General features: G+C 56.4%; 2 protein-coding genes across 2 annotated transcripts in view; one reads left to right on the plus strand and one right to left on the minus strand.

Moving 5' to 3' along the window:
* Positions 1 to 503: 503 nt before the first annotated feature.
* LOC308051225 (polyadenylate-binding protein 2) lies at positions 504 to 7,861 on the minus strand. Its single transcript, XM_080361579.1, has 7 exons — positions 7,697 to 7,861; positions 5,329 to 5,443; positions 4,278 to 4,345; positions 4,079 to 4,185; positions 3,903 to 3,990; positions 1,913 to 2,055; positions 504 to 583 (listed from the first exon to the last, which is right to left on the minus strand). Exons 2-7 carry the CDS (start codon positions 5,408 to 5,410, stop codon positions 544 to 546), a joined length of 528 nt encoding a protein of 175 aa, XP_080217705.1. The 5' UTR covers positions 5,411 to 5,443; positions 7,697 to 7,861; the 3' UTR covers positions 504 to 543.
* A 779-nt stretch (positions 7,862 to 8,640) lies between these two features.
* LOC308051216 (uncharacterized protein) overlaps positions 8,641 to 22,452 on the plus strand; it is a 54,648-nt gene continuing 40,836 nt past the window's right edge. Inside the window, 9 exon segments of the mRNA XM_080361569.1 lie at positions 8,641 to 8,787; positions 9,984 to 10,049; positions 10,180 to 10,264; positions 10,388 to 10,446; positions 12,666 to 13,081; positions 13,875 to 13,912; positions 17,285 to 17,370; positions 21,321 to 21,366; positions 22,364 to 22,407. Of these exon segments, the coding sequence (XP_080217695.1) occupies positions 8,650 to 8,787; positions 9,984 to 10,049; positions 10,180 to 10,264; positions 10,388 to 10,446; positions 12,666 to 13,081; positions 13,875 to 13,912; positions 17,285 to 17,370; positions 21,321 to 21,366; positions 22,364 to 22,407 (978 nt within the window). The 5' untranslated portion in view covers positions 8,641 to 8,649.

The raw sequence follows: 22,452 nt of genomic DNA on the forward strand, positions 1-22,452 counted from the left end.
CCCCGGAAAGACCCGAACGGCTCCGGAAACACCCGAAGAGCCCCGAACCCCCCCCAGGGACCCGAAAAGAGCCGAATCCACCCGAATCGCCCAAAAAGGGGCGAAACGAGTGAAAACCACCCCGAGAAATGGGTCGAAAAATGGTCAAATGGGGTCAAATCGGGGGAGGGGAAAAAACCGCGTGGATTTTGGGGGAAAACGATGGGGTTTTGGGTCAAAATCACCAGGGTTTCATACCCCCCCTCGGACTCTTTATTCCCCTTCAGGCCCCGCCCCCCCGCCCCCTTCCTGGAGGCCCCGCCCCCTCCTCCCGTGGCCCCGCCCCCTCCTCCCCAGGCCCCGCCCCCCTGGTCCGGTCGCGGCTCCTGGCGCCACCTGCAACGATAAAGAGACTCAAAGGGGATTGGAGGAGAGGGGGGAAGGGGGCGTGGCCAGGGCGGGAGGGGGCGTGGCCACGCCCATTGGTGGGGGGGGGGGTGACCACCTGGCGGGGTTAATGAAGCGGTTAATTAATTAATGAGTGTAAAGGGGGGAGGGGGGGTGTCAATAGGGGTTGTACCAGGAGGTGGCGCGGGCGCGGCCCCTGCGGGAAGAAAGGGGCGGGGTTAGGGGAGGGGGCGGGGCTTAGGAGGCCACGCCCCCTCCCCTTCGAGGCCACGCCCACCCCATAGAGACAATGGAGTGGGAGTGAAAGGGTTGGGAATTGGCGCCAAAGTGAGGCCACGCCCCCCCCCCCCCCGGCAGCCAATGAGAACACGGTGGGCGGAGCCCTCATTGCAACCAATGAGAGTGCAGTGGGTGGAGCCTCCATCCCCCCCAATTGTAGCCAATGAGAGGGCAATGGGTGGAGCCTCCACTGCAGCCAATGGGAGCGCAGGGGGTGGAGCCTCCATCCTCCCCAATTGTAGCCAATGAGAGGGCAGTGGGTGGAGCCTCCACTGCAGCCAATGAGAGTGCAAGGGGCGGAGCCTCCATTGCCCCCCATTGTAGCCAATGAGAGGGCAGTGGGTGGAGCCTCCATCCCCCCCCCACTTCAGCCAATGAGAGGGCAGTGGGTGGAGCCTCCATCCCCCTCCACTTCAGCCAATGAGAGTGGAGTGAGCGGAGCCTCTATCCCCCCCCACTTCAGCCAATGAGAGCGCAGGGGGCGGAGCCTCCATTGCCCCCCACTTCAGCCAATGAGAGGGCAGTGGGTGGAGCCTCCATTGCCCCCCATTGCAGCCAATGAGAGTGCAGTGGGTGGAGTCCCCATTGCAACCAATGAGAGCAAAGGAGGTGGAGCCTCCATCCCCCCCCATTGCAGCCAATGAGAGCTCAGTGGGTGGAGCCTCCATGGCCCCCCACTTCAGCCAATGAGAGCGCAGGGGGCAGAACCTCCATTGCCCCCCATTGCAACCAATGAGAGTGCAGGGGGTGGAGCTTCCATTGCCCCCCACTGCAGCCAATAAGAGTGCAGTGGGTGGAGCCTCCATCCCCCCCCATTGCAGCCAATGAGAGCGCAAGGAGTGGAGCCTCCATTGCCCCCCGTTGCAACGAATGACAGCACAGGGGGCGGAGCCTCCACCCCCCTACTCCCCCCAATGAGCGCGCAGTGGGTGGAGCCCCCACTGTAGCCAATGGGAGCGCAGTGGGCGGAGCCCCCGCTCCACCCAATCAGCGCTCAGTGGCCGCAACCTCCATCCCCCCATTCCACCCTATTATCGCAGTGGGCGGAGCCCCCGCTTCAACCAATGAGCGCACAGAGGGCGGAGCCTCCCCTGCACCCAATGAACACACAGTGGGCGGAGCCAACATCCCCCATCCCCCTCATTATATCCCTGTACCCAATGGGGCGGGTGGTGGAGGGGGGGGGGGGGGGGTGTGTGGGCGGAGCCTCCCCCGGGTGTCTCCAGCCAATGAGAGCGCGGCTCACCTGTAGCCCCGCCCCCTGGGCCGGTAGCCGGCGTAGAAGCGGGTGCGGGCGCCGTGGGCCCCGCCCCTCCCGCGGAAACGGCCCCGCGGGAACCCCCGGTCCGTGCTGCTGATGCCGGGCCGGTTGGTGCGCTTGGGGATCACCTGGGGGGGACACCATTGATCCCCATTGAGCCCATTGACCCCATTGATCCCCATTGACCCCATTGATCCCATTGACCCATTAATCCCATTGACCCATTAATCCCATTGAGGCATTGACCCCATTGACTCCATTGATCCCATTGACCCCATTGACCCATTGAGCCATTGACCCCCATTGAGTCATTGACCCCACTGATCCCATTAACCCCAAATGACCCCATTGACCCATTGACCCCATTAAGCCATTGACCCCATTGACCTCATTGACCCCCATTGACCCCATTGACCCATTGACCCCATTGACCCCCATAGACCCCATAAACCCCACTGACCCCCATTGATGTGCATTGATTTCCATTGACCCCAATTTAACCCCATAGACCTCCATTGATTACACCAGCGCTATTAACTCCCATTGACCCCCATTGACCTATTGACCCCCATTGACACCATTGACCCCCATTGACCCCATTGATCCCATTGACCCACCGACCCCCATTGATCCACATTGACTCCCATTGACCCCATTGATTCTCATTGGCCCCATTGACCCCCGTTGACCTATTGATTTCCATTGACCCATTGACCTCATTGACCCATTGACCCCATTAACCCACATTAACTCTCATTAACTCTTGTTGACCCATTGACTCCCACTGGCTCCCATTGACCCCCATTGATCCCACTGACCCACTGACCCATTGACCCCCATTGATCCCCATTGACCCCATTGATCCCATTGTCCCCATTGACCCCATTGACCCATTGACCCCATTGACCCCATTGTCCCCATTGACCCCATTGATCCCATTGACCCCATTGATGTGCGTTGAGTAACATTGATCCCATTGCCCCATTGAACCGCATTGACTCTTATTGATCCACATTAAGCCTCATTAAGTCCTATTAACTCCGTTTAAGTCCTATTAAGTCTTATTGATCCCCATTGACCCCCATTGATGTGCATTGATTTCTATTGACCCCATTGACTCCCATTGACCCCATTGTCCCCCATTGATCCCCATTAACCCCACTGACCCCATTGACCGCCATTGATTTCTATTGACCCCATTAACCCATTGCCCCATTGACTCCCATTGCCCCCCATTGGTTCCTATTGATTTCTATTGACTCCCATTGATCCTATTGACCCCATAGACCCTCATTAACTCCCATTGATCCCCATTCACCCCCATTGTCGCCAATTTAACCCCATAGACCCCCATTGATCCCCATTGATCCCCATTGCCCCATTGACATGCATTGATTTCCATTGACCCCCATTGATTTCCATTGACCCCATTGACCCTATTGACCCATTGACTCCATTGCCCCCATTGATCCCCATTGATCCCATTGCCCCCCATTGATTCCAATTGATTCCTATTGACCCCCATTTATTCCTATTGATTTCTGTTGACTCCCATTGATCCCCATTGTCGCCATTGTCCCCCATTAACTCCCATTGACCCCATTGACTCCTATTGACTCCCATTGAGCCCCATTGACCCCCATTGACTCTTATTGATCCGCATTAACTCCCATTGACTCCTATTGACTCCTATCGATCCCCATTGACTCCCAGTAACTCCCATTGACTTCCATTGAACTCCCATTGACCCCCATTGACCCTTATTGATCCCCATTAACTCCCATTGACTCCTATTGACTCTTATTGATGCCCATTGACCCCAATGTCCCCATTGCCCCCATCGCCCCCATTGTCCCCATTGTCCCCATCGCCCCCATTGTCCCCATCGCCCCCATTGTCCCCATTACCCGCAATGTCCCCATCGCCCCCATTGTCCCCATTGTCCCCATCACCCCCATCGCCCCCATTGCCCCACCTTGATCTGCCTCCCCCTGAACAGCGACTCATCCAGCGCCATCGACGTCCTCACCGACTCCTTATCCGAGAACTCAATGTACGCAAACCTGCTTAATTAACACCTCTAATTAATCCTCATCACCCTCCCCGACGCGCTGACGTCATCAATGACATCACCAGTGACGTCACACCCACCCTTTGGGGTGCCCGCTGTACTTGTCGCACAGGATGGTGACGCGGTTGACGGAGCCGCAGCCGTGGAAATGTGCCTCCAGCTCCTCGGCCGTGGCGCCGTAATCCACCTAATTAACACCTTCGTTAGTTAACGAGCTTCTCCACGTCGCCCCGAACCCGCCGAACCCAAAATCGAAGGGTTTCGCCCCAAAATACGTACGTTTCCTACGTATATAGAACGAGCATCTGCTTCCATCTTCTCCTCTAGGGACATGATGACTGGGCCGGCTGGGGGGCGGGGCTTGTTAGAGGCCACGCCCCCCTCGGCTTGCAATTGGTTGAGGGGGAAGGGGCGGGGCTTAGGGGGAAGCGGGGGGGGGGGGGGGAGTGGCCCAGGGGCTCCCGGTTCATCCCAATGGCTCCCAGTTCAAACCAGTGACTCCCAGTTCAAGCCGGTGACCCCCCCAGTTCAAACCAATCCAACCCGGTGACCCCCCCAGTTCAAACCAGTGACCCCCCAGTTCAAACCAGTGACTCCCAGTTCAAACCAGTTCAACCCGGTGACCCCCCCAGTTCAAACCAGTTCAACCCAGTGACCCCCCAGTTCAAACCAGTTCAACCCGGTGACCCCCCAGTTCAAACCAGTTCAACCTGGTGACCCCACCAGTTCAAACCACTTCAACCCGGTGACCCCCCCAGTTCATCCCATTTCAACCCAGTGACCCCCCCAGTTCAAACCGGTGACCCCCCCAGTTCAAACCAGTTCAACCTGGTGACCCCCCCAGTTGATCCCAGTGACTCCCAGTTCAAACCAGTTCAACCCGGTGACCCCCCCAGTTTAAACCAGTGACCCCCCAGTTCAAACCAGTTCAACCAGTGACCTCCCCAGTTCAAACCAGTTCAACCCGGTGACCCCCCCCAGTTCAAACCAGTTCAACCAGTTCAAACCAGTTCAATCTGGTGACCCCCCCAGTTCATCCCAGTTCATCCCAGTGACTCCCAGTTGAAACCAGTGACTCCCCCAGTTCAAACCAGTGACCCCCCCAGTTCAAACCAGTCCAACCAGTGACCCCCCAGTTCAACCCAGTGACCCCCTAGTTCATAGGGGGCGGGGCCTGGGCCGCAGGGGGCGTGGCCTGGATTGCAATGGGTGGGAACGCAGGGGTGGGGTTTAAGACACAGGGGGTGGGGTTTGAAGTGAGGGGGCGGGGCTTGGGGTGAGGGGGCGTGGCCAGGGGCTTGGGGGCGTGGCCAGGGGGGGCGTGTCTCACCGTTGCCGGGGGGCGGGCTCATGTTCATCTGTTTCTCCACCTCGTTCTGCAGCTCCTTGAGCTTCTCGGCTTCCTCCTCCATCTCCCGCACCCGCGCCTTGATGGCCTCCAGCTCCTGGGGGGCATGGGGGGTTATGGGGGGCAGGGGGGGTCATGGAGGGCAGAGGGGGTTATGGGGGTTAGGGGGGTTATGGGGGCAGGGGAGGCATGGGGGGTTATGGGGGTTGGGGGGGCATGGGGGGTTATGGGGGGCATGGGGGTTGGGGGGGGGCATGGGGGGTTATGGGGGGTCACAGGGGTCAGGGGGGGAGGGACCTTCCCCCCCATTGACCCCACTGATTCCCACTGCACCCCATTGATCCCCATAAGCCCCATTGCTCCCCATTGAGTCCCATTGCCCCCCATTAACACCCATTGATCCCATTCCCCCCCATTAACCCCATTGAGTCCCATTGATTTCAATTGACCCCCACTGCACCCCATTGATCCCCATTAACCCCCATTGATCCCCATTGCCCACCAATAACCCCATTAACTCTCATTGACCCCCATTGATTCCAATTGACTCCCATTGTCCCCCATTGATCCCATTTCCCTCCATTAAGCCCCATTGATCCCCATTAACCCCCATTGACCCCATTCCCCCCCATTAATTCCCATTGACCCCATTGCCCCCAATTGATTCCAATTGACCCGCATTGCGCCCCATTAACCCCCATTGACCCCCACTGTCCCCATTGATCCCATTGACTCCATTGCCCCCATTGCCCCCATTGATCCCATTCCCCCTCATTAGCCCCCATTGATCCCCATTAACTCCCATTAACCCCCATTGACCCATTGCCCCCCACTGATCCCCATTAACCCCATTGCCCCCAACTGATTCCAATTCACTCCCATTAACCCCCATTGATCACATTGACCCCATTGCCCCCCACTAACCCCCATTGCTTCCCATTGACCCCCATTGATCCCATTAACCCCCATTGATCCCCATTGACCCCATTGCCCCCCATTGAGTCCAATTGACTCCCATTGCCCCCCATTGACCCCATTCCCCCCCATTAACCCCATTGCCCCCAATTGATTCCAATTGACCCCCATTGCCCCCCATTGATCCCATTCCCCCACATTAACCCCCATTGATCCCCATTAACTCCCACTAACCCCACTGCCCCCTATTGCTCCCCACTGACCCCCATTAATCCCCATTGACCCCCATTAATCCCCATTGACCCCCATTAACCCCCATTGCCCCCCCTGACCCCCATTAATTCCCATTGACCCCATTGATTCCAATTGATCCCCATTGATCTCATTGACCTGATTGCCCCCCATTAACCCCCATTGCTTCCCACTGACCCCCATTAACCCCCATTGCTTCCCATTGACCCCATTCCCCCCCATTAACCCCCATTGACTCCCATTCCCCCCCATTAATTCCCATTAACCCCCATTGACCCCATTGCCTCCCATTGCTCCCCATTGATCCCCATTAACCCCCATTGACTCCAATTGACTCCCATTAACCCCCATTGATCCCCATTAACCCCCATTAACTCCCATTGACCCTATTGATCCCATTAACACCCATTGACCCCATTAACTCCCATTGATTCCAATTGACTCCCATTAACCCCCATTGATCCCCATTAACTCCCATTAACCCATTGCCCCCCATTGATCCCCATTAATCCCCATTGATCCCATTAACCCCTATTGACTCTAATTGACTCCCATTAACCCCCATTGATCCCCATTAGCCCCCATTGACTCCAATTGACTCCCACTAACCCCTATTGATCCTATTGATCCCCATTAACTCTCATTAACCCCCATTGAGTCCCATTGATCCCCATTGATTCCAATTGACTCCCATTGCCCCCCATTGACCCCCATTGACTCCAATTGACTCCCATTAACCCCCATTGATCCCCATTAACCCGCATTGATCCCCATTAACTCCCATTGACCCCATTGCCCCCCATTGATCCCCATTAACCCCCATTGACTCCAATTGATCCCCATTAACCCCCATTGATCCCCATTAACCCCCATTGATCCCCATTAACTCCCATTGCCTCCATTGATCCCATTAACCCCCATTGACCCCATTAACTCCCATTGATCCCCATTAACCCCCATTGACCCCCATTGATCCCATCAACCCCCATTAGCCCCCATTGAGTCCTATTGATCCCCATTCACCCCCATTGCCCCCATTCCCCCCCATTAACCCCCATTGAGTTGCATTGATTCCAATTGACTCCCATTGCCCCCCATTAACCCCCATTGATCCCCATTAACTCCCATTGCCCCCCCACGTGACCCTCCCACGTGACCCCCCCCCCTTCCCCCATCTCCTCACCGGGTCCTCAATGGCCGAATCCCCCGCGTCCCCTTCCCCTAAGGCCGCTTCTTCTTCCAGCTCCTCCCCGCTCTCTTGAACCCCTTGAGGCTGCTGCGGGGGGGGCCGGCACCCCCAAAACCGACCCCCCTTGCCCTACAACAGCGGCTCCTCCGCTCGCCGCGTTCGCTCCCCCGTTGGCCGCCATTAACCCGCCCCCCCCCCGGCTCCCCAAACCGCTCCCCGACACCCCCCGCACCCCCGCCGCTTCCTCCGCGCCCTCCCCGGGGCCCAACCCGTTCCCATAAGCGGCTCCGGGGGCTTCGCTTGAACCTCCGGACCCTCCGCTTGCCCCTTCGGACCCCGAGCGGCCCGACCCGCCGCCCCGCAGCGCCGCCATCCCCGCGGCCGCCTCAGCGAGAAGAAAGGCGGGGCGGCGCGGCGGTGCTAGCCAATCGCCGCGCGGCTCGCCGCGCCTCGCCCAATCGCAACGCGCGGCGCGAAGACTGACATCACGCCCAACCAATCGCCGCGCGGGGAGGTGCTACAGCGCGCGTAGCGCCCGCCCGCCTCCACAGCCAATCGCGGCGCTCTAAAGCTGAGTGACGCGACGCGCGGCCAATGGGAGCGCGGAGGCGGTTTGAAGCGGATCCCTCGCCCGCGCAGCGCGGGAGCCAATCGCGGCGCTCTAAAGGGGATTGACGCGATGAGTAGCCAATGGGAGGGCGGAGACGCTTGGGTCCGCCCCTCTCCCCCGCCGTCGCGGCGCGCTGAGGGTGATTGACACGATGAGTAGCCAATGGGAGCGCGGAGGCGGTTTGAATCCCACCCCAGAGCCGAAGCGGCGGCGGAAAGAGCCGAAGCGGCCGAGAAGTAACGGAAAGAGCCGAAGAGTGACGGAAACACCCGAAGCGGCGGCGGAAGGAGCCGAAGAGCGGCGGAAACACCCGAAGCGGCGGCGGAAGGAGGCGAAGATGGCGGACGGGGAGGAGGTGACTCTGGACGGGCGGCCGCTGCATCTGCTGCGCGTCGCGGACCTGAAAGCGGCGCTGGAGCAGCGCGGCCTGGCCAAGAGCGGCCAGAAGAGCGCGCTGGTCAAGCGGCTGCGAGGGGTGAGCGCGAAATGGGGCAAAAACGGGCGAAATCGGTTAAAAAATGCGGTAGATAGGGGGGGGTGTATTGAGGGATATGGGGGGGGGGCGACTGCGCATGCGCCGCCGTTTTCCCGCCAAAGCGCCTGCGCGGGGGGGGGGGGGGGGGGGGAAGGGGGGGGGTTTATGAGGTAAAAATAGGCGGTTTGGGGTAAAAATGGGGGTTTTTGGGTAAAATGGGGGTGAAAATGGGTTTTTTTGGGGGGGAAATGAGGTTTTGGGGAGATTTGGGGGTAAATTGAGGAGGGGTAATGGGGGTTTGGGGGGGAAATGGGGGGTTTGAGGTGAAAATGGAGATTTTTGGTGGAAATAGTGGTTTTTAGGGGTGAAATGGTGGTTTTTGGGGGGAAAAATGGGGATTTTGGGCAATTTGTGAGGGAATTTGGGGTGAAATTTGGGGTTTAATGGGGGGAGCTTAATGAGGAGATTTGGGGGGAAAATGGTGAATTTTGGGCAATTTGGGGGGGAATTTGAGGTAAAAATGGGGATATTTGGTGAAAATAATGATTTTTAGGGTTAAAATGGTGGTTTTTGGGGTGAAAAATGGGGGTTTTGGTCGATTTGTGAGGGAATTTGGGGTGAAATTTGGGGTTTAATGGGGGGAACTTAATGGGGTTTAATGAGGAGATTTGGGGGGAAAATGGGGGTTTTTGGGTAAAATGGGGGGGATTTGAGGTAAAAATAGCGATTTTTGGTGGAAATAGTGATTTTTAGGGTTAAAATGGTGATTTTTGGCGTAAAAAAATGAGGATTTTGGGCAATTTGTGAGGAAAATTGGGGTTTAATGGGGGAACTTAATGGGGTTTAATGAGGAGATTTGGGGGGAAAATGGTGAATTTTGGGCAATTTGAGGGGGAATTTGAGGTAAAAATAGCGATTTTTAGTTCAAACCCGTATTTTAACCCTAAAAATCACCATTTTGAGCCCAAATTTGAGTCAAAATCCGCATTTTTGGGCTAAAAACACCAATTTGGCCCCATTTTGGCGGGAAATCCTCACGGGGCTTTCGCGCCCGATTTTTGTCGCTTTTCGCCCATTTTTCGCCCGATTTTCCCCATTTTTTCGCCGTTTCTTCACATTTTGGGTGAATTTAAGTGGTTTTAACGCTTCCCCGTGTGGTTTTTTAACCAAAATGGTGATTTTTTACCTCAAAACAGGCGCTGATGCTGGAGAACCTACAGAAACACTCCACCCCCCACGGCACCTTCCAGCCCAACTCGCAGGTGCAAAAACCCCCCAAAACGGCCCAAAATGCCCCAAAATCGAGGGGTTTTCCCCCAAAAAACACTCCCCCCCCTCCCCCACGTTGCGCCCACCCTAAAAACCCCAAAATCACCGTTTTTTTACCCCAAGATGGGGGAGGAAATGAGTCAAAACAGCTTCATCAAGCAATACCTGGAGAAGCAACAGGAGCTGCTGCAGCAGCGCGAAGCCGAAGGTGAATTTTGGGGCGAAAAAGGGCGTTTTTGGGCAAAAAAAGCGGCGGGCGGCGTCAAAAATGTGAATTTTCGGGGGGGGGAAGCGGGGGAAGCAAAATGATGGTTTTTTAACCCAAAAAAAGCGGCGAAAAGCGGCGATTTGGGCGACGAGGCGGGGAAGGAGAAGAGGGCGCGGGCACAGGTAGGAAATGGGGCGGATTTGGGGGGTTTTGGGCAATTTTGGGGGGTTTGGGGGGTTTTTGGGGGATTTTGGGGTTTTGGGGCAATTTGGGGGGTTTTGGGGGGTTTTTTGGGGGATTTTTTGGGGAGTTTTGGGGTGATTTGAGGCGATTTTGGGGCAATTTCGGGGGGATTTAATTTTGGGGGATTTTGGATTAATTTTGGGTCAATTTGGGTCAATTTTGCACAATTTTGGGTCAATTTTGGGGCAATTTGAGGCAATTTTAGGGCAATTCTGGAGTAATTTTGGGTCATTTTTGGGCAATTTTGGGTCATTTTTGGGCAATTTTGGGGGATTTTTGGGTCAATTTTGGGGGATTTTGGGTCAGTTTTGGGTCAATTTTTGAGTCAATTTTGGGTCAATTTTGGGTCAATTTTGATCCATTTTGGGGCAATTTTGGGTCAATTTTGCACAATTTTGGGTCAATTTTGGGGCAATTTGAGGCAATTTTGGGGCAATTTTGAGGGGGATTTTGGGTCATTTTTGGGGGATTTTGGGTCAATTTTGGGCGGATTTTGGGTCAGTTTTGCACAATTTTGGGTCAATTTTGATCCATTTTGAGTCAATTTTGGGGGATTTTGGGGCCATTTTGGGGGATTTTGGGGCCATTTTGGGTACATTTTGGGTCAATTTTGGATCAATTTTGGTCAATTTGGGTCAATTTTGGGTCAATTTTGGGGCAATTTGAGGCAATTTTGGGTCAATTTTGGTCCATTTTGATGCATTTTGGGACAAATTTTGGGTCAATTTTGGGCAATTTTGGGTCAATTTTGGGCAATTTTGGGTCAATTTGGGTCAATTTTGGGTCAGTTTTTGGGGGAACTTGGGGAATTTTGGGTCAATTTTGGGTGATTTTTGGGTCAATTTTGATCCGTTTTGGGTCAATTTTGGGGGGATTTTGGGTCAATTTTGGGGGGATTTTGGGTCAATTTTGGGGGGATTTTGGGGCAATTTTGATCATTTTTGGGTCAATTTTGGGTCAATTTGGGGCAAATTTGGGGCAATTTTGGGTCAAATTTTGGGGCAATTTGAGTCAATTTTGAGGGATTTTGGATCAATTTTGGGTCAATTTTGGGGGGATTTTGAGGCGATTTTTGGTCCATTTTGGATCAATTTTGGGTCAGTTTTGCACAATTTTGGGTCAATTTTGATCCATTTTGTGTCAATTTTGATCCATTTTGAGTCAATTTTGGGGGATTTGGGGCCATTTTGGGGGATTTTGGGGCAATTTTGGGGCCATTTTGGTCAATTTTGGGTCAATTTTGGATCAATTTTGGTCAATTTGGGTCAATTTTGTACAATTCTGGGGCAATTCTGGGGCCATTTTGGGGCAATTTTGGGTCATTTTTGGGCAACTTTGGGTCAAATTTTGGGGCAATTTGAGTCAATTTTGGGTCAATTTTGGGGGATTTTGGGTCAATTTTGCACAATTTTGCGCAATTTTGGGTCAAATTTGGGGGGATTTTGGGTCAATTTTGCACAATTTTGGGTCAATTTGAGGCAATTCTGGGGTCATTTTGGGTCATTTTGGGCCAATTTTGGGTCATTTTGGGACAATTTTGGGTCAAATTTTGGGGGATTTTGGGTCAATTTTGGGGCATTTTTTGGGCAATTTTGGGGGGATTTTGGGTCAATTTTGGGCAGTTTTGGGTCAATTTTGGGGGAACTTGGGTTAATTTTGATCCATTTTTGGGTCAATTTTGGGGGGATTTTGGGTCAATATTGCACAATTTTGGGTAAATTTTGGGTCAATTTGGGGTCAATTTGGGGTCAATTTTGGGCAATTTTGGGGCAATTTTGGGTGAAATTGAGTCAATTTTGGGGCAATTTTGATCAATTTTGGGTCAATTTTGGTCCATTTTGATGCATTTGGGGCAATTTTGGGTCAAATTATGGGGGAACTTGGGTGAATTTTGATCCATTTTGGGTCAATTTTGGGCAATTTTGGGTCAATTTGATCCAATTTTGGGACAATTTTTGGGGAAACTTGGGGAAGTTTGGGTGAATTTTGGGTGATTTTTGGGTCAATTTTGGGCAGTTTTGGGTCATTTTTGAGGGATTTTGGGTCAATTTGAGTGAATTTTGGTCCATTTTGGTCCATTTTGGGTCAATTTGAGGCCATTTTGCTCCATTTTGGGGCCAATTTGGGCGGATTTGGGTCCATTTTGGTCCCTTTCCAGCCCGGCTCCCCCTCCCCCCCCCCCCCCTCCCCGAGGGGGCGGAGCCTCCGCCGGGCCGGAAGGGGCGTGGCCCCCCAAGCCCCGCCCCCGAGGAGGAAGAAGAGGAAGAGGAGGAGGAAGAGGAAGAAGAAGAGGAAGAAGAACCCCCCCGGGGGGCGGAGCCTGAGCCCCCCCAAGCCCCGCCCACCTCCCCCTCCCCTCCTCCCATTGGCCAGAGCCCCGAGCCCCGCCCCCCACCAGAAGAAGCCCCGCCCCCCGTGCTCACCAAGGAGACCCCGCCCCCTTCCCCGGGGGCGGGGCCGGAGCCTGAGGGGCGGGGCCAGCGCTCGCCAGGCTCCGCCCACTCACCGCCAAGCTCCGCCCACTCCTCCCGGGGGGCGTCGCCCTCCCCGCCGGCCACGCCCACCAGCCAGAAGGTAACGGGGCCAATGGGACCTTATGGGACCCTATGGGGCTCTATGGTCTCTATGGGTCTCTATGGTCTCTATGGGTCTCTATGGGTCTCTATGGTCTCTATGGGTCTCTATGGGTCTCTATGGTCTCTATGGGTCTCTATGGGTCTCTATGGGTCCCTATGGGTCTCTATGGTCTCTATGGTCTCTATGGTCTCTATGGGTCTCTATGGGTCTCTATGGTCTCTATGGGTGTCTATGGGTCTCTATGGTCTCTATGGGGCTCTATGGTCTCTATGGATCTTTATGGGTCTCTATGGTCTCTATGGGTCTCTATGGTCTCTATGGGTCTCTATGGTCTCTGTGGTCTCTATGGGTCTCTATGGGTCTCTATGGGTCTCTATGGTCTCTATGGTCTCTATGGGTCTCTATGGGTCTCTATGGTCTCTATGGGTCCCTATGGGTCTCTATGGTCTCTATGGGTCTCTATGGGCTCTATGGGTCTCTATGGGTCTCTATGGGTCTCTATGGGTCCCTATGGGTCTCTATGGTCTCTATGGGTCTCTATGGGTCTCTATGGGTCTCTATGGTCTCTATGGGTCTCTATGGGTCTCTATAGTCTCCATGGGTCTCTATGGGTCTCTATGGTCTCTATGGTCTCTATGGGTCTCTATGGGTCTCTATGGGTCTCTATGGGTCTCTATGGGGATCTATGGGTCTCTATGGGTCTCTATGGGTCCCTATGGTCTCTATGGGTCCCTATGGTCCATACTGGCCCATACTGGTCCATACTGGAGCTGTGTCCCCATGTCCCCAGGAGGCCCCCGAGGGTCCCAGCAGCCCCCAGCACAGCAGGTGAGCACGGGGTCTATAGGGGGTCTATAGGGTCTATGGGGGTCTATAGGGAGGTCTATGGGGGTCTATAGGGAGGTCTATGGGAGTCTATAGGGATCTATGGGGACTATAGGGAGGTCTATGGGGGTCTATGGGGACTATAGGGAGGTCTATGGGGGTCTATGGGGACTATAGGGAGGTCTATGGGGGTCTATGGGGGTCTATATGGAGGTCTGTGGGGGTCTATAGGGAGGTCTATGGGGGTCTATAGGGAGGTCTATGGGGGTCTATGGGGGTCTATAGGGTCTATAGGGAGGTCTATGGGGGTCTATGGAGGTCTATAGGGAGGTCTATGTGGGTCTATAGGGACTATAGGGAGGTCTGTGGGGGCCTATAGGGGGATCTATAGGGGCTATGGGGGCTATAGGGTCTATAGGGAGGTCTATGGGGGTCTATAGGGAGGTCTGTGGGGGTCTATAGGGTCAATAGGGAGGTCTTTGGCGGTCTATAGGGACTATAGGGAGGTCTATGGGGGTCTATAGGGAGGTCTATGGGGCTCTATAGGAGCTCTGGGGGCTATAGGGGGTCTATGGGCTTCTATGGGGGCCATAGGGACTATAAGGAGGTCTAGGGGTGTCTATAGGGGCTATAGGGCTTCTATAGGGACTACGTGGCTTTATGGGGGTCTATAGGGGGTCTATGCGCCTGTAGGTGTCTATAGGGGTCTATAGGAGCTATAGGTGTGTATAGGGAGCCTATAGGGGCTGTGGGTGCTTATAGGGGTTTATAGGATCTATAGCGGAGTCTATAGGGAGCGTAGAGCTCTATAGGGGGGTCTCTAAGCGCTATAGGGAGCTCTATGGGGGCTCTATAGGGTCTCTAGTGGGGTGTATAGGGACTCGGGGGGTCTATGGGGCGCCTATGGGGTCTATAGGGCCCCTATGGGGTCTATAGGGGGTGCAGGTATAGGAGGGGCTGTAAGAAGCTCTATAGGGGACGGGGGGATCTATGGGGGTCTATGGCAGAGCCCATAGGTTCTATAGGGGGTGAGGGCTGTATGGGGCTCTATAGGGAGGTCTATAGGGTCCATAGGGTTCTATAGAGATGGCCATGGGGGGCTGGGGGGTGTATAGGGGCTCTATAGGAGGCTCTATGGGGCTCTATAGGAGGCTCTATGGGGCTCTATAGGGGATCTATGGGGCTCTATAGGGGGTCTATGGGGTCTATAGCGGAGTCTATAAGGGATGGGGGGGGTCTATAGGGCTCTATATTGGGGTCTATAGGGGATATATGAGGGTCTATAGGGGATGGGGGGGGTCTATGGGATCTATGGGATCTATGGGGGGATCTATAGGTTCTATATGGGGGTTTATAGGAGATGGGGGAGTCTATAGGTTCTGTGTGGGGTTCTATAGGGGATGGGGGGGTCTATGGGGTCTAGATGGGGGCCTATGGGATCTATAGGGAATGGGGGGTCTATGGGATCTATAGGGGGGTCTATGGGATCTATATTGGGGTCTATAGGGAATGGAGGGTCTATGGGGTCTATATGGGGGTCTATGGGGTCTATAGAGGTGTATGGGATCTATAGGGGGGTCTATGGGGTCTATACGGGGCTCTATAGGGAATGAGGGGTCTATGGGATCTATAGGGGGGTCTATAGGGAATGGGGGGTCTTTGGGATCTATAGGGGGGTCTATGGGGTCTATATGGGGCTCTATAGGGAAGGGGGGGTCTATGGGATTTATATGGGGGTCTATGGGATCTATATGGGGGTCTATTGGGGGATCTATAGGGAATGGGGGATCTATAGGATATATATGGGGGGTCTATGGGGTCTATATGGGGGTCTATGGTATCTATATGGGGGTCTGTAGGGAACGGGGTGTCTATAGGATCTATAGGGGGGTGTATGGGCCCTGTGTGGGGCTCTATAGGCTCCATATGGGTCCCTATAGGTTGTATCTGCGCTGTATATTGAGCTCTATAGCGTCTCTATTGGGTCTACGGGGTCTTCCCCCCCCCCCCCCCCCCCGCCCCTCCAGGCCACGCCCCCTCCCCAAACCCCGCCCCCTTCCCCCCACCCCATTGGCCACACCCCCCCTTGGCCACACCCCCCCCCCCGGCCCGGCCCCGCCCCCCGCGCGGCGCGGTGCATTGTGGGGAGCGGCCAAGATGGCCGCCCCGCCCGCCCGCCGGGCCGCACAATAGGAGCGGGGATGGCGGGGGGGTGAGACCCACAAGTGTGGGGCGGGGGGGGATCTGTGGGGCTGAGAGCGAATCTATGGGGCTGGGATCTGTGGGGCCGGGATGTGGGGATGGGATGTGGGGATGGGGGGATCTATGGGGTGGGGGGGGATCTATGGGGCTGGGATGTGGGGATGGGATGTGGGGATCTATGGGGCTGGGTCTATGGGGCTGGATCTGTGGGGCTGGGATGTGGGGTTGGGGGGATCTATGGGGCTGGGATGTGGGACTGGGGGGGATCTATGGGGCTGGGATCTGTGGGGCTGGGGCTGGATCTATGGGGCTGGGATGTGGGGATGGGATCTATGGGGCTGGGTCTATGGGGATGGGATGTGGAGCTGGGGGGGATCTATGGGGCTAGGGGAGATCTATGGGGCTGGGGATGGATCTATGGGGCTGGGGGGGATCTATGGGGCTGGATCTATGGGGATGATCTATGGTGCTGGATCTATGGGGCTGGGGGGGATCTATGGGGATGGGGATGGATCTATGGGGCTAGGGGGGATCTATGGGGCTGGGTCTATGGCGCTGGGGGGGATGTATGGGGCATCTATTGGGCTGGGGGGGGATCTGTGGGGCTGGATCTATGGGGCTGGATCTATGGGGCTGAGGGTGGATCTATGGGGCTGGATCTGTGGGGCTGGGGGAGGACCTATGGGGCTGGGATGTGGGGCTGGATCTGTGGGGCTGAGGGTGGATCTATGGGGCTGGATCTGTGGGGCTGGGGGGATCTATGGGGCTAGATCTGTGGGGCTGGGGGGGATCTGTGAGGCTGGGATCTATGGGGCTGGGGCTGGATCTATGGGGCTGGATCTATGGGGCTGGGGGGGGATCTATGGGGCTGGGGATGGATCTATGGGGCTGGGGGTGGATCTATGGGGCTGGCAAGATGTAGAGTGGGTCGTATGGGGGGTTCTGTGGGGAGATGTGGGGCAGGATCTATGGCGCTGAGGGTGGATCTATGGGGCAGGATCTATGGGGCTAGGGCTGGATCTATAGGGCTGGGGGGGGGATCTATGGGGCAGGACACCCAAGTGTGCGCCACCCCCAGCAAAGGGGCCAAATCTATGGGGCTGTGGGGGGGATCTATGGGGCTGGGGGGGCAGCATCTATGGGGCCAGCCCCACTGATTCCTCTGCCCCATAGCGAGGAGCCGCCGGTGCCCACGGAACCGGGACCCCCCCCCCGGGCCGGGGGGCTCGACCCCCCCCGAGCGACCCCCAGACCCACAGGTAACGCCCCCCAAGTGTGGGGCAGGGGCACCAACCCACCCCCCAAGTGTGGGGCAGGGAGGGAGGGGGGGTCACTTGTGGGGCGCCCCATAGCGCCGCCAGCTTTATCAACCCACTTATGGGGCGCCCCATAGCGCCGGGGGCCATAACGGGGCTTGTTATGGGGCTGCCCCACACTTATGGGGCCGAGTTGTGGGGCGCGCCGGGTTTTAGCTGCGTGAGTTATGGGGCGCCCCCCATGCACGGGTGTTACTTATGGGGCTCGCCCCACACTTATGGGGCTCACCCCACACTTATGGGGCGCCACACACTTATGGGGCTCCCTCAGGGGGGGCGCCCGGAATCTATGGGGCTGAGTTACGGGGCTCATTTGTGGGTCTACGGGCTTGAGTTATGGGGCGCCCCCCTATTTATGGGGCTCACTTATGGGGCTCGCCCCACACTTATGGGGCTCACCCCACACTTATGGGGCGCACTCAGGTTTTGCCCAGAATCTACGGGGCTGAGTTATGGGGCTCAATTATGGGCTCGCCCCACACTTAGGGCGCTCACCCCACACTTATGGGGCGCACTCATGGTTTGCCGAGAATCTATGGGGCTGACTTATGGGGCTCACCCCACACATTCGGGGTTGGCTAATGGGGCGCCCCCAAATCTATGGGGCTCGATTACGCCGCGCCCCACACTTATGGGGTGCCCCACATCCACCTCAGCCCCCCCTCCCCCCTCCGTTCCCAACTTATGGGGCCGCCCCACAACTACTTGTGGGCACCCCACGGCGCCGTGGGTCCCTCCCGGACCCCCTCCCCCGCGCCCCCCAACTTGGGGGGCGCCCCATAGCGCCCCCCCCCCCACCCCCAAACGTGTCTCTTTTGGGCACCCAGCGCCGCCCCACGGAGCTCCCGGACCCCCAACGTCTCACTTGGGGGGCTGCCCCACACCTGGTTATGGGGCACCCACCGCCCCCCCCCCCCATGGACCTTCCGGGACCCCCAAGTTATGGGGCACCCACCATGCTACGGACCATTTGGGACCCATAAGTTGGCACTTATGGGGCTGCCCCACACCTAGAGAAGCTCCGCGACCCCCAAGTTATGGGGCGCCCGGCACAATACGGACCGTTTGGGAGCCATAAGTTGGCAGTTATGGGGCTGCCGCACACCTAGAGAAGCTCCGCGACCCCCAAGTTATGGGGCACAGAACATCTCAAGACCTCCTGGGACCCCCAAGTTATGGGGCGCCCGGCACAATACGGACCATTTGGGACCCATAAGTTGGCACTTATGGGCTGCCCCACACCCAGAGAAGCTTCGCGACCCCCAAGTTATGGGGCACAGAACATCTCAAGGCCTCCTGGGACCTACAAGTCGTCACTTATGGGGCTGCCCCATAGCCGGGACCCCATGGAGCCACTCAAGAACATGCGCGATCCACAAGTTTGTGACCCACAAGAAGCTCTGGGACCCACAAGTGCCCCCAACGTCACTTGTGGGGCACCCCATGGATCTCCAGACCCACAAGTTATGGGGCAGCCAATGGACTCCTGAGACCCCCAAGTCACTTATGGGGCACCATAAGGATCTCCGGACCCACAAGTTACTTATGGGGCACCCCATGGATCTCCAGACCACAAGTTATGGGGCACCCCCTGGATCTCTAGACCCACAAGTTATGGGTCACCCTATAGATCTCCAGACCCACAAGTTATGGGCAGCCAATGGACTCCTGAGACCTCCAAGTCACTTATGGGCACCCTATGGATCTCTAGACCCCCAAGTCACTTATGGGGCAGCCCATAGATCTCCAGACCCGCAACTTATGGGGCATCCTATAGATCTTCAGACACACAAGTTATGGGGCAGGCAATGGATTCCTGAGATCCCCAAGTCAGTTATGGGGCACCCCATAGATCTCCAGACCCACAAGTCACTGATGGGGCACCCCATAGATCTCCAGACCCACAAGTCACTGATGGGGCACCCCATGGATCTCCAGACCCACAAGTTATGGGGCATCCTATAGATCTCAAGACGCACAAGTTATGGGGCAGCCAATGGACTCCTGAGACCCCAAGTCACTTATGGGGCACCCCATGGATCTCCAGACCCCCAACTTATGGGGCCTTCTATAGATCTTCAGACCTACAACTTATGGGGCACCTCATGGATCTCCAGACCCACAAGTTATGGGGCACCCCATGGATCTCCCGACCCACAAGTTATGGGGTCTTCTATAGATGTTCAGACCTACAACTTATGGGGCACCCCATGAATCTCCAGACCCACAAGTTATGGGGCACCCCATAGATCTCCAGACCCACAAGTTATGGGGCACCCCATGGATCTCCAGACCCACAAGTTATGGGCACCCCATAGATCTCCAGACTCACAACTTATGGGGCAGCCAATGGACTATTGAGACCTCCAAGTCACTTATGGGGCACCCCATGGATCTCTAGACTCCCAACTTATGGGGCACCCCATGGATCTTCAGACCCACAACTTATGGGGCACACAATGGACTCTTGAGACCCCCAAGTCACTTATAGGGCACCCCACAGATCTTCAGGCCCACAAGTTATGGGGCAGCCAATGGACTATTGAGACTCCGAAGTCACTTATGGGGCACCCCATGGATCTCTAGACTCCCAACTTATGGGGCACCCCATGGATCTTCAGACCCACAAGTTATGGGGCACCCCATGGATCTTCAGACCCACAAGTTATGGGGCAGCCAATGGACACCTGAGACCCTCAAGTCACTTATGGGGCACCCCATAGATCTTCAAACCCACAAGTTATGGGGCAGCCAATGGACTCTTGAGACCCCCAAGTCACTTATGGGGCACCCCATGGATCTTCAGACCCACAAGTCACTGATGGGGTACCCTATGGATCTTCAGCCCCCCGACTTACGGGGCATCCCATAGATCTTCAGACCCACAACTTATGGGGCACCCCATGGATCTGCAGACCCACAAGTTATGGGGCACCCCATAGATCTCCAGACCCACAACTTATGGGGCAGCCCATGGACTCCTGAGACCCCCAAGTCACTTATGGGGCACCCCATAGATCTCCAGACCCCCAATTTATGGGTCAACCCATGGACTCCTGAGACCCCCAACTTATGGGGCACCCTATAGATCTCCAGACCCCCAACTTATGGGGCAGCCAGTGGACTCTTCAGACCCACAAGTGACTTATGGGGCATCCTATAGATCTCCAGACCCACAACTTATGGGGCGCCCCATGGATCTCCAGACTCACAAGTTATGGGGCAGCCAATGGACTCTTGAGACCCCCAAGTCACTTATGGGGCACCCTATGGATCTCCAGACCCACAAGTTATGGGGCACCCCATAGATCTCCAGACCCACAAGTTACTTATGGGGCACCCTATGGATCTCCAGACCCACAAGTTATGGGGCAGCCAATGGACTCTTGAGACCCCAAGTCACTTATGGGGCACCCTATGGATCTCCAGCCCCCCAACTTATGGGGCACCCCATAGATCTCCAGACCCACAACTTATGGGGCGCTCTATGGACTCCTGAGACCCCCAAGTCACTTATGGGGCACCCTATGGATCTCCACCCCCCCAACTTATGGGGCAACCCATAGATCTCCAGCCCCCCAACTTATGGGGCAGCCAATGGACTCCTGAGACCCCCAAGTCACTTATGGGGCACCCCACGGACTTCCAGTGTCACTTATGGGGCAGCAACTCCACCCCCTGGACTCTCGGGCCCCCAACTTATGGGGCAGCCCCACGGTGACCAATGGGATCAATGGGAAGTGTTGGGGGGGGCGGGGCAAAGGGGGGGGCGTGGCTTGTTGAATGAATGGGGAGGAGGGGGCGGAGCCTCCCGCAGGCCCCGCCCCCTCGGCTCTGACGTCACCCCCTGGCCCCGCCCCCCCTTCCCATTGGCCCCTCCCATCTCTCCCCAGAGCCCCGCCCAGCCCAAGGCTGTCAAGAGGAAGATCGCCCTGATTGGTCAGTGGGTTGAGGGGGCGGGGCCTGGGGTGGGAGGGGCCTGGGGGGTGTAATGGGGCCATAGGGGTGAATGGAGGGGGCGGGGCTTAGCAGAGGGGGCGGGGCTTAAGGGCCATTGATCTCTATGGGGGTAATAGGGATGAATGGAGGGGGTGGAGCTTAAATTGGTGGGCGTGGCTTGGTTTCCATTGATCTCTATGGGGGTAATAGGGATGAATGGAGGGGGCGTGGCTTGTGGTGGGCGGGGCTTGGGGTCCATTGATCTCTATAGGGGTAATAGGGATGAATGGAGGGGGCGTGGCTTGTGGTGGGCGTGGCTTGGTTTCCATTGATCTCTATGGGGTAATAGGGATGAATGGAGGGGGCGTGGCTTGGGGTGGGCGTGGCTTGAGGGCCATTGATCTCTATGGGAGGGGGCGTGGCTTAATGGGTGTCTATGGGGGTAATAGGGATGAATGGGTGGGCGGGGCTTAGCAGAGGGGGCGGGGCTTAAGGGCCATTGATCTCTATGGGGTTAATAGGAATGAATGGAGGGCGTGGCTTGTGGTGGGCGGGGCTTGGGGTCCATTGATCTCTATGGGAGGGGGCGTGGCTTAATGAGCGTCTATAGGGATAATAGGGGTGAATGGGGGGCGGGGCTTAAGCGCCATTGATTCGAATGGGGGCGTGGCTTGTGGTGGGCGGGGCTTGGGGTGCATTGATCTCTATGGGAGGGGGCGTGGCTTAATGGGTGTCTATGGGGATAATGGGGATGAATGGGGGTAATAGAGATGAATGGAGGGGGCGTGGCTTGTGGTCCATTGATCTCTATGGGAGGGGGCGGGCTTAATGGGTGTCTATGGGGGCAATAGGGATGAATGGGGGGCGTGGCTTTTGGGGCGTGGCTTGTGGCCCATTGATCCCTATGGGAGGGGGTGGGGCTTAATGGGTGGTCTATTGGGGTAATGGGGTTGAATGAAGGGGGGCGTGTCTTAACCTTTGGCTCCACCCCCCTCAGTAGGAGCCAAGGGGGCGGAGCCGGAAGTGGGCGGAGCCCCGTGCGGGGGGGGCCGGAAGCGGCGCTGGGGCTCCAGCACGGCCAGCGCC

The sequence above is a fragment of the Nesoenas mayeri genome, assembly GCF_963082525.1.
Source record: "Nesoenas mayeri genome assembly, chromosome: 34".
Lineage (NCBI taxonomy): Eukaryota > Metazoa > Chordata > Aves > Columbiformes > Columbidae > Nesoenas > Nesoenas mayeri.